The sequence below is a fragment of the Brassica napus genome, chromosome C4 (genome assembly GCF_020379485.1).
Source record: "Brassica napus cultivar Da-Ae chromosome C4, Da-Ae, whole genome shotgun sequence".
Taxonomy (NCBI): domain Eukaryota; kingdom Viridiplantae; phylum Streptophyta; class Magnoliopsida; order Brassicales; family Brassicaceae; genus Brassica; species Brassica napus.
The window spans coordinates 246,548-258,214 of NC_063447.1; the positions used below are offsets into that span (position 1 = coordinate 246,548).

At 38.1% G+C, this 11,667-nt stretch overlaps 3 protein-coding genes across 7 annotated transcripts; all 3 read left to right on the top strand.

Annotated features, from left to right (window-relative positions):
• The first annotated feature begins 875 nt into the window (after nt 1–875).
• Nucleotides 876–3,739, top strand: LOC106396626 (ethylene response sensor 1-like). 5 transcript variants are annotated; one of them, XM_048754570.1, is made up of 7 exons: nt 876–894; nt 989–1,088; nt 1,285–2,239; nt 2,310–2,678; nt 2,754–3,020; nt 3,101–3,228; nt 3,328–3,739. In XM_048754570.1, the coding sequence occupies exons 3-7, from the start codon at nt 1,334–1,336 to the stop codon at nt 3,551–3,553; spliced, it is 1,896 nt and encodes a 631-aa protein (XP_048610527.1). In that variant the 5' UTR covers nt 876–894; nt 989–1,088; nt 1,285–1,333; the 3' UTR covers nt 3,554–3,739. The 5 variants fall into 5 exon arrangements, with proteins under 5 accessions (XP_048610527.1, XP_048610528.1, XP_048610529.1 ...); XM_048754571.1 differs by having other exon boundaries at nt 880–894; nt 1,232–2,239; XM_048754572.1 differs by lacking the exon at nt 876–894 and having other exon boundaries at nt 970–1,088.
• A 1,059-nt stretch (nt 3,740–4,798) lies between these two features.
• LOC106395701 (protein SEED AND ROOT HAIR PROTECTIVE PROTEIN-like) lies at nt 4,799–5,786 on the top strand. Its single transcript, XM_013836084.3, has 2 exons — nt 4,799–5,051; nt 5,233–5,786. The coding sequence occupies exons 1-2, from the start codon at nt 4,886–4,888 to the stop codon at nt 5,589–5,591; spliced, it is 525 nt and encodes a 174-aa protein (XP_013691538.2). The 5' UTR covers nt 4,799–4,885; the 3' UTR covers nt 5,592–5,786.
• Nucleotides 5,787–8,897: 3,111 nt separating this feature from the next.
• On the top strand, nt 8,898–11,567 carry LOC106395471 (probable pectinesterase/pectinesterase inhibitor 20). The gene is given in 3 exon segments (NM_001315863.1): nt 8,898–9,472; nt 9,731–10,177; nt 10,745–11,567. Coding segments are annotated over 3 exon segments (1,689 nt in total). The 5' UTR covers nt 8,898–8,925; the 3' UTR covers nt 11,440–11,567.
• The last annotated feature ends 100 nt before the right edge of the window (nt 11,568–11,667 follow it).

An 11,667-nucleotide genomic window follows, 5' to 3' on the forward strand; every position in this document is an offset into this window, starting at 1 on the left:
TTTTATTTAGTATGGGGCCATATCAAACTAGCCTAGTTCGAATACATCCGGAAAGCCTGAAATGAGATTTTGCCACGGGCAAACAAACGTACGCGCTAAACCGAGGATCTAGGAGAAAAGGCGCGCGTGTGGGTGGATCGCAGCGCCCCCACTTGTAGGGCAGAAATGTATTTTTTAAAATAAAAATTAGAGAAAACAGAGGGCGTCCAATGTATCTGTCTGAACACTTTTCCGTTTTTGTTGGATTTTTATTTATTTTCTGTCTCAATCAGTCAATTGTTGGTTCAATGTATCTTCCCTTTTCAGTCTTCTTCATCTTCTTCTTCTTTTTTTTTTATTGTCTTTCTTCAAATCATGAACAAAACTTGTTTTATTTCCCTTAGAAAAATATGTATTTGTTAGTTCATTATTTAGGACCAACTTTTACGTATATGACTATTTCATGGCATGTGTTTAGTATATAATACAGATCATTGAAAGAAAGCGCATTTTATACTTCCTCCTTTTCAAAATACTTGAAGTGTTAAGATAGTGCACAAAAACTAAGAATTTTTTTTTTATTTTTAAAATATAATTAAAATATAAATTAAAAATCATTTTAACCAATTACAAAATATACTACAAAATATCATTGGTTACATAGAAATATGAAAACATCGTCTATTTTGAAACATAAAAAACTTCTTTAGACATCATCTATTTTGAAGCCGAGGCAGTATATCTTAAAGTAAGTAGAAGTTTTAGAAACATTGCATCTGAACATCGAGAAATCGATAAAGGAAAACCGAATAAAATATACAATTGAACGTACCACTTGAGATTGGACTCTGAAGTATGGGCTGGGAGGCCCTAAACTACGTCCAATCATCTACCGACACGTCACCTTATTCCCACGTATGGATTGAGTTTTCACCTCCACGTCAGCTTCGGCACGTGCCATGACTCTCTCTCTCTCTCTCCGTGACGCTTTTTTCTCTCTCCCTCGCAGGTTCACTTTGATTCACTGTCTGTCGTCTCTTTTCCCATGAAAGCTAAGACGAGAGATCTCTGGGACCTTTCCTTTTCTTCATAAGCTACGACCTTCCAAGGTTTGTCATCTCTTCTCCTTCTTCCTCATTTCATCTGTACAAGTTTTGTAAGTTTGATGAGAATCTCCATAGCTCTAGTAGAGGTTTGATTTCACTGATTTAGCATTTCTTCTGATCGATCTGTGTTGTTAAGTTTCTCTCAGATCGGACTTGGATCGGTTTTTTTTGTATTGATTCCGATTTACTCATCTGATAGCAATTATAGAGCAGACTCCAACTCTCTCCAACGTTAGTGGCTAATTAAAATGGAGCCGTGTGATTGTTTTGAGACAAATGCGAATCAGGACGACCTCTTAGTCAAATACCAATACATCTCCGACGCCCTCATCGCTCTCGCCTACTTCTCCATCCCACTCGAGCTCATCTACTTCGTCAACAAGTCAGCCTTCTTCCCTTACAAATGGGTCCTCATGCAGTTCGGCGCCTTCATCATCCTCTGCGGCGCCACCCACTTCATCAACCTCTGGATGTTCTTCAACCACTCCAAAGTCGTCGCCATCGTCATGACCCTCGCCAAAGTCTCCTGCGCCGCCGTCTCCTGCGCCACTGCCCTCATGCTCGTTCACATCATCCCTGATCTTCTCAGCGTCAAGAACCGTGAGCTGTTCCTCAAGAAGAAGGCCGACGAGCTTGACAGAGAGATGGGTCTCATCCTCACCCAGGAGGAGACTGGGAGGCACGTGAGGATGCTTACTCATGAGATCAGAAGCACTCTCGATAGACATACTATTCTTAGGACCACCCTCGTTGAGCTCGGTAAGACTCTTTGTCTCGAGGAGTGCGCCTTGTGGATGCCCTCTCAGAGTGGTTTGTATCTTCAGCTTTCTCATACTTTGAGCCATAAGATACAAGTCGGAAGCAGTGTGCCTATTAATCTCCCGATTATTAACCAGCTCTTCAACAGCGCTCAAGCGATGCACATACCTCACACGTGTCCCTTGGCTAAGATTGGGCCTCCTGTTGGGAGATATGCGCCTCCCGAGGTTGTTTCTGTCCGTGTGCCTCTTCTGCATCTCTCGAATTTCCAGGGAAGTGACTGGTCTGATCTCTCTGGTAAAGGCTACGCTATCATGGTCCTGATTCTTCCAACTGATGGTGCGAGAAAATGGAGAGACCATGAGTTGGAACTTGTCGAAGTTGTGGCGGATCAGGTCTATATATATTCATATATGTTTTTGATTTTTGTAATCTGTCTCTGACTCTCTCTCTTTATTGATTCAGGTGGCGGTGGCTCTTTCACACGCAGCGATTCTGGAGGAATCAATGCACGCTCGTGACCAGCTTATGGAGCAGAACTTTGCATTAGACAAGGCTCGCCAAGAGGCGGAGATGGCGGTACATGCTCGGAATGACTTCCTAGCTGTCATGAACCACGAGATGAGGACGCCGATGCATGCCATCATCTCTCTCTCTTCTCTCCTTCTTGAGACCGAGCTATCTCCAGAGCAGAGAGTTATGATCGAGACAATACTGAAAAGTAGCAATCTCGTGGCTACGCTCATCAGCGACGTTCTGGATCTGTCGAGATTGGAAGATGGGAGCTTGCTCTTGGAAAATGAACCGTTCAGTCTCCAAGCCATCTTTGAAGAGGTAAACTACTAATTATATCCCTCCAGATTAAGCAGTGAAGTCCATTATCTTCACACAAAAGCTTTGAATCTGTAGGTCATCTCTCTGATAAAGCCAATCGCATCGGTGAAGAAACTATCGACGAATCTGATCCTATCTGCAGACTTGCCGGCTTATGCTATAGGCGATGAGAAACGTCTGATGCAAACTATTCTCAACATCATGGGGAACGCTGTGAAATTCACCAAGGAAGGCCACGTCTCCATCATAGCTTCTATCATGAAACCTGAGTCCTTGAGAGAATTACCATCTCCTGACTTCTATCCAGTTCCAAGTGACAATCACTTCTACCTATGCGTGCAGGTTAGTCCCAACCAATCCACATAGGTTATTAGAGCTTCATAGTACTTGTGTTGTTGTAAATGTTAATGATATGGGTGCAGGTGAAGGACACAGGATGTGGAATTCACACGCAAGACATTCCTTTTCTCTTCACCAAATTTGTGCAGCCTCGGACTGGAGCTCAGAGGAACCATTCTGGTGCAGGACTCGGTCTAGCTCTCTGCAAACGGTAATGCACTCAAAAGTATATCATATATTAATATGAAGTGTAAGCATGTGGTGGTGTAACAAAAGAGCTAAAGAGTGAGAGCATTTTATCTATGGCTAGGTTCGTTGGGCTAATGGGAGGATGCATATGGATAGAAAGCGAAGGGATAGAGAAAGGCTGCACGGCTTCGTTCATAATCAGGCTAGGTATCTGCAACGGTCCGGGCAGTAGCAGCGGTTCGGTCCGGGCAGTAGCAGCGGTTCAATGGCGCTACGTCTTGCAGCCAAATCACAAACAAGACCGTGGAACTGGTGATAACATTACGATGGATGGTGACTTCCATTGAGGAGAGCTTTTTGGGTAACTATCACACGCAGCAGGAAGAGAAAGGAGAATGTATTATTATTATATACATGGTCGGAACGGTTGAACTGATCTTTAACTTATTGGATTTTTGTTGGATGTAATTTGTAAATAAAAATACATACATATATTAATATATTATATGTATGCCGGGAGGTGTATCTCTGTCTTTTGATCAGCGTTTGTTGAAGTTTTATCTTGAGAGAACATAGCATATGGCATATGTACTACTAGTTCAAAGATGGACTCAGTGTGGTCTGTTTGAATCCCTATGAAATAAAAGAATTACCAGCTTCAATACAAATTAATACGAACATGTGCTTTTGGTTATAACTGAAGAGAGGTTAGGTTTTTACCTGAGCAAGTCGTTGATCTCGCCTAGCTTGGCCTCAAAACTGATCAGATGGAATGTGTTTTCTCTTCCGACACCAGTTTGAGACTACTTGGTTTTCAAGTTTTTAGGAGAAAGTGGAGGAGACTCGCAAGCATTTATCAGATGACCACCACCACCGCCTACTTCTTTATTCTTGTTGCTGTTGAGGCAGTTTCTTTTGGTCAAATCGTTTGGGAAATTGAGTTCTGGGCCAATTAATTTTTATGTAGATAAGATGGACAAGCTCTGATCATGCCCTAAAACTAGTAGAAAATATAACGTTTTTTGTCAATGCCGTAGTAAGCCAAGAAGAACCCAAGTAGAGAGTCAGAGATAAACGACAGCATGCCTGTAAAATAGTATTAAATACTCTCTCCGTTCCTAAAAGATCTATATTCTAGAGAAAAATTTTGTTTCAAAAAGATATATATTTTATATTTCCAATGTAATTTTTGTCAACTAATAATGAGAAATTGTGAAGTTCAAAAACATTAATTGCATTTCTTAAAATCTTATTGGTTTAAAAATATAAGAAATATAAAATTACAAAAAACTATGCATTTATAGCTAAATTTTAATATGTTTTGTTAAAAATTGCGAAAATTCTAAAACATAGATTTTTTAGAAACGGAGTATATAACCATTTTATTTTTGCATGGCAAAAGAATAGAGTCAGATAATCGTGGAATAAAATTGAACATAAATCACCTATAATTACTGGCCGCACGTCTTCTAATGCATAATCATGCAATGATTGGGATCATGAGCTAAAACGTGCGCCCAACTCACATCCCTTATTCTCATTTTATAATTTTGGACGTTTAAACCTAGTCGCTAAAACCCTATATAGCTATCATTATACAACATCTCGTTCGTCAACAGAACACATTTATACATCTATAATACAGTTGAACAAAGCTCTCGTAAGTTAGAAACTAAAAAATGGCCCTACAATGTTCGTTTTTCTTCATTCCATGCATGCTGCTTATCTCGTCCCTGGTCACCGCCCGAGCAGACACAACCACCGACGGAGAACTACTTTCTTCCATGATCGGAGTTCAAGGTCTTATCTACTGTAAACAAGGATCCAAGCTTACCCCTCTCCAAGGTAATATACGTCATATATAATGTAACTGATTATGTAATTATCATAATGAACGCGGCTTCAAAAAAAGATAAGAAAAGTTGCATATGTTAAATTTTTATTTTAAAAAGTTAATTACGGACTTTAAAAGTAGATAAGTATATTATAAGAAACGAAGTTGTATATAAATTCAATACGTGGACAGGTGCGGTGGCGAGGGTGACATGCGAGACGGCGGACGAATACGGTTACGAGGGAGAGGACGTGACGGTGCTCAGCCAAGCGACGGATGCTAAGGGTTATTTCCTGGCGACGCTTTCTCCATCGGAGGTGAAGGGGTTAAAGAAGAAGGTGATCAAGATTAAAGAGTGCAGAGCGTTTCTTGAGCTTTCTCCAGCTGATACCTGTTCTTATCCGACTGAGATCAACCGTGGAATTAGCGGAGCCATTCTCCAGACATATCGTCTCTTAGAAAACAAGCTTAAGATGAAGCTCTTCACCGTTGGTCCTTTCGTGTTCTCCCCTGAGGAAACTCAGGATAAGTCTATCCCCGATGGTTACTAAATATGATTTAACAATCCTTTTTTCTATACATGCCTTAAACGGGCGTCAGTGGGACACATGATTTTGTGATCCCACAATTGTCAAACGTTGTTTTCTTTCTTGTTTAACATCCACCACTTGCTTCCTTGTTTTGAAATCGATCAGCAGTATCAAGTGGTTGTAATGAATTTGCAAATACAAATTCTTACATATACATATATTCAGCAACACCTTGCTAACAAATTGATAAATATATTAGCATCTATTCGCTTTTTGAGAACTCCATTTTCGTACCAATGGATGTAGTTGCTCTGATTAGAAGCAGCTAGCAAATTACTTGTATTCGTTTAGAATCTGCTTATACTGTTTGTACAGACATATATACCTCTTTTAATGTGTTTTTGAATAGGCAATACATATACATATACATATCCCTTTAGGTTTCTTCATTTCGCTGAGCATGACTCTCTCCAAGATTCTCCCCTAGATGGTTCTTTTTTTTTTTGTGAAACATCATTTATTTAAATTAATTAAACTTGGTTCTGGTACATTAAAGAGATAGTCTATTTGGCAACAGAGTCTGCTCTAGCATTAGCTAGTCTAGGAATAAACATAAACTCAATAGCAGTAAAACGATAAGAGAGAAGATATATGTCGTTGAGGAGTCCTGCGATCTCTAGATGTCTTCCCTTGGACTTCACGAGTTTGATGAGCACCTGTGAATTGGAGAAGATCGAGAGAGAGTTAATCCCACAACTGTGAGCAGAGATCATGGCGGTTCGCAGCACCAAAGTTTCCGCGATTGGGGGCGACGCCACAAAGGGTGCTGTCGTTGAGTGAGGTGTGGATGTTCCTGCATCATCGATGATCCAAGCAAGCCCTAGATGGTTCTATCTTTAGTTGTTTTGTAATGTTTCTAGTTTCATTCTACCGTCGAACATGTTTCTGGGATCTTCTGCTTCGGTTGTAAACTTTCATGTTTTTTGACTTTTTTTTTAAATTTAAGTTGGTGTTACAAAAAAAGAAAAGAATAGGCAATACATATATGATATATCCAAACTATATAGTAGGGGGCATGCTTGATGTACTTGCTGTTATTTCATTGAAGAGTGATTACTACTCCAGTTTTAGAAGTAGCCAGCATTCCGGCGGCAAAGAGTATTTATTGTCAAATAATGCAATATGAAGAAGGCACATGCCTTATCCGCGTAATTCGAACAACTAGCACTGCTAGTGGGTTTTGCTTAAGTAAATAGAATATACTAAACGAAAACTGTACTTTATACAGATGATCTTCAACTCCATTACGAAAGTCGTTTACATTTTTTTTAGTTACGCAAACACTTCAACTCCATTGGCATTGCATGAAATTCTTCACGCGTTGTATGAGAGTAACGTCGCCGTTTCAAGACTTTCTTTATTCAAAGAGATAGAGAGAAGTGACTTGGGATCCCAAACTTGAGAACTGAGACACGATTAAATTTACTAATACGTCAACGCCAATGTCCTGCCAAATTTATTTTCATTCCATTTCGTTTTAGACTTACGATTTATCCAAACGAGAAAACTCCTAAAAAAAATTAAAAAATATTTCGCTGATCTATCACCTATGTTTACTACCATTACCGTTTTCAACTGATAATTTTTTTAAAAGTTTCACACATATTAAAAACACAGTATGTAATTATTTTGCATCTTTTAACAATATTTTATGACTTTTAACCAATAATAATTTAAAATTTTCAGTTAACTTAAAAACTCATCTCATTAGCTAATAAAAATGTATAGAAACTAAAAATACATATTGTGAAATAAGAAAAAGCTATAAAACTATAATTTATTTCTGTAAAAACATAAGAAATATTAATTGTACTAGTTTATTCCAGGTTTTACTGTATATATGCTCATAATTTTGTATGATTTTATACCTACCTATACATATCTACTAGGGTGAGGCTAAGGATGGGCTTCAACCCTAAAATTAGAGAGATATCTTAGGGAAAATTAGAGAGATATCTTAGGGTTGGAAGATATACATTTTTTTTCTGGGAGACAAATTAAAAACTTAAGACATTAAAAGAAAAATCAAGTTATGTTTGCCATCAAGTAAAAGAAACCCCATAACTTCTAAAATCCAAACAGTTAACCTGTTAATAAATTTACTTCATATTGAAACGATTTTACGGCCAAATACATGTGTAGCTAATGGATTCAATTATTAGAAAAGAAAAAGATATTGATATCTACTAGTACATTCTATTCAAACTGATGTGATTTCATGATTATATATACAAACATATCCAAATAAGTATCTCCTGGCTGTCCTCTAACTAAGTCTTAACTCAATAACAAAAGTTCTATACCCAGCCAATTTAATGCGACAAAATTAGTTAACTTATCAATAATTGGAGCTGCTACAATTATACATCAAAATAAATAAACAATTTTGTTTGTTGGCAACAAAATATATGTATATACATTTCGTTTGTCAATTTATATTTGGATCCCAATTCATGTTGTAAAATATGACGTCATTCCACATGAGTTATATTCCATCTGTTTCATAATAGATATACGATGTTATAACTAAAAGCACAAATATTAAAAAATTTACTTTAATATAAAAACACACTATTAATCATAAAAAAACTATAAAATGCAATTGATTAAACAATTTCCAATAAAATTAAAATTAACCTTAAAATTTTAAAGCATCTTATATATATTTTAAAATATCAAAAACCTTACATATTAGGGAGTAAGTGTTTATCTCATTTACTCTCACATGCATGGAAACTTCCCAGCAAGCATAAGGTAAAGTCGTAAAACGAATTCTATTTGCAATAGCTGTAGTCTATCAAAGTTTACAATGTCAAGATCTTGACTTTAGTTGATGTGTAATGTGCTGTTTTACCGACATGTTATATATATAGTCGAAAATTTTCTTGAAATGCCTAACGTTGGTTGACAATTATAAACTGCGAAAACAAAAGTTGGTCAAAATTTATTATACAAGTAAGGTCATTAAAGATCAATTAATCTTCAACTTGAACACCAATTTATGATTGTCGAGGGTGTAGTTTCATTACGCTTTAGTTACGGTAATCATTTGTCTAATTGTTTTAGTGAGAAACAGATCTACGTATATACGTGTGGATATTATTATAACAGTAATATGATATATATGTTTGAAATTTGTGACACCGTCAAACTATAGATGTACACACACAATTATTGACTTGAACTTGTATGTATTCAGAAATCAACGTTCTTCAAATCCCTATAAATAATCCAACACACTTGACACAATTCCTCAAACCGAGCACACAATAAAGCTCTAAACAAAAATAAAAAGATGTCTCAAATTTTCATGTTCTTGGTCACCCTTAGCTTCTTCTCCATATTGTCATCTCCTTCTCTCGCCGCAGGACCTCAGGCCACAGGAAACGCCACGTCCCCATCAAATGTATGTCGCTACGCACCGGATCCATCTTACTGTAGATCAGTTCTCCCAAACCAGCCCGGAGATGTTTACTCCTACGGTCGTTTCTCTCTCAGACGGTCCATCTCACGTGCCAGGCGGTTCATCTCAATGATCGACTATCAACTAAACCGGAAAGGCAAAGTGGATGCTAAATCCACCGTGCGGGCACTCGAAGACTGCAAATTCCTAGCCAGCCTTACTATAGACTTCCTCCTTAGTAGCTCACAGACCGTAGATGCCACCAAAACGCTGTCGGTTTCGAGGGCTGACGATGTTCATACTTTCCTAAGTGCTGCGATCACCAACGAACAGACTTGCCTTGAAGGACTTAAATCCACGGCATCTGAAAATGGTCTCTCTGGTGATCTTTACAACGATACAAAACTCTATGGGGTCTCTCTTGCCCTCTTTTCCAAAGGTATATAAACAAAACAAAAAAAATTAACATGCACGTATTCTCCATTTATTATAATCTACTCAGCACGTAATTTTCTATAACGTGGCACGATATCTGCATTTTATTTCTACATACTTGTGGGATTGATGTTTTATTTCTAGAAATGATTACCACATTGATCTACTCACAACAGAAAAATGTAGAATAATAATCTCTAGCTGAATAGGCACTTTTTTATACTGTCACATGAAATTATGGATTGGTGTGTTCACTTTGTAGGTTGGGTGCCAAAAAGGAAAAGATCGAGGCCGGTTTGGAAACCAGAAGCCAGCTTCAAAAAGTTTTCCGGCTTCCGTAACGGTAGATTACCGTTAAAGATGACGGAAAGGACGCGTGCTGTTTACAACACCGTGACTAGGTCTGGGAGAAAGCTTCTCCAAACTGGGGTAGACGCTGTTCAGGTCAGCGATATCGTGACGGTGAATCAGAACGGGACGGGAAACTTCACGACTATAAACGAAGCTGTAGCTGCCGCGCCTAATAAAACTGACGGTAGTAACGGTTATTTCTTGATCTACGTAACGGCGGGATTGTACGAGGAATACGTGGAGATTCCGAAGTACAAGAGGTATGTGATGATGATCGGTGACGGCATTAACCAAACTGTTATCACCGGAAACCGGAGCGTCGTTGATGGATGGACCACTTTCAAGTCCGCCACATTTAGTAAGTACTTCATATATCTCACAAAACATAAAGTAAAAACCAATCTATATAGAAAAAAATATTCGTTTTTATTCTTTAAAACATAGTGTTATACGTGAAAAACGTAGAACATAATATGTGGCTTAAATTGGATGAACATATTATATTTAGAGTTTTAGTCACCACAAAGTAAACAAATATTTGAAAATATGATCAAGGCATATTATAATTAGAGTTTTAGAAACATTTGTTTGTCACATATAACTAGGCCTACATATAACTATTTTTAAAATTATTGCAAGTCCACCGAAAGTCTAGACTTGGTCCATGCAATAGAAGGCGACTTGGTCGGATGGTCCACCGAAAGTCTTGACTCCACGTCAATTCGTCGTGTCCTCGACTAACCTAATACCATAATCCATTAAACTAATCAAACTTTTATTTATTTCCAAATAATTTATTTATTTCTACAAGAATTCTTTATCATAACCACCCTCGCTAACCAACTAAACGTATTTGTTTTGAACCTGGTAAGTTTTTTTTAGTGAAATAATCAACTAACTCTACATTTTGTTCACAAAATCGCAGTTCTAACAGGTCCTAACTTTATTGGCGTGAACATAACAATCCGCAACACGGCAGGACCAACCAAGGGTCAAGCCGTCGCATTGAGGAGCGGTGGAGACTTCTCTGTATTCTATAGTTGTAGTTTCGAAGCCTATCAAGATACCTTATATACGCATTCTCTCAGACAGTTCTATCGTGAATGTGATGTTTATGGTACGGTTGACTTTATATTCGGCAATGCTGCAGTGGTGTTACAAAAGTGTAATTTGTATCCACGTCAGCCTCGTCAAGGTCAGGCGAACGAGGTTACAGCTCAAGGTCGTACCGACCCGAACCAGAACACTGGAACTGTGTTACATGGGTGTACAATAAGACCCGCGGATGATTTGGCTTCGAGCAACTATACAGTAAAAACTTATCTTGGTCGGCCGTGGAAGGAATATTCGAGAACCGTTGTTATGCAGACTTACATAGACGGGTTTCTTGACCCGACTGGCTGGAACGCATGGTCTGGAAATTTCGCATTGAGCACACTTTACTATGCGGAATACAATAACACAGGACCTGGCTCTAGCACGACAAACAGAGTCACTTGGCCAGGTTATCATGTCATTAACGCTACTGATGCTTCAAATTTCACCGTCACCAATTTTCTTGTTGGCGAAGGTTGGATCGGACAAACCGGGGTGCCTTTCGTGGGTGGAATGATTGCATAATTAACTTTATACTATAACATTATACTATGTTTCTTTATATCATTTAGTTATCATTCATATGTTCTTTTTTTCTTTAAATAATTGTGAATTCGGGTCAATATAACTTAGTGGTGTCTGATTCCCATTCCAACAATGACTACGATTTGTCTTAATAAATTACTACTACTTCTTTTGCTGCAATATTCACAACCGACTGATCTTTTAGGAATTTAAAATCAACGGGTTTCA

Bases quoted from the DNA above. Each gene is read 5' to 3' on its own strand.
- LOC106396626 (XM_048754570.1), top strand. From the start codon at position 1,334: ATGGAGCCGTGTGATTGTTTTGAGACAAATGCGAATCAGGACGACCTC. The intron at 2,679-2,753 runs GTAAACTACTAA...TTGAATCTGTAG, and splicing joins TCCAAGCCATCTTTGAAGAG to GTCATCTCTCTGATAAAGCC. The intron at 3,229-3,327 runs GTAATGCACTCA...ATCTATGGCTAG, and splicing joins GGTCTAGCTCTCTGCAAACG to GTTCGTTGGGCTAATGGGAG.
- LOC106395701 (XM_013836084.3), top strand. From the start codon at position 4,886: ATGGCCCTACAATGTTCGTTTTTCTTCATTCCATGCATGCTGCTTATC. The intron at 5,052-5,232 runs GTAATATACGTC...ATACGTGGACAG, and splicing joins CAAGCTTACCCCTCTCCAAG to GTGCGGTGGCGAGGGTGACA.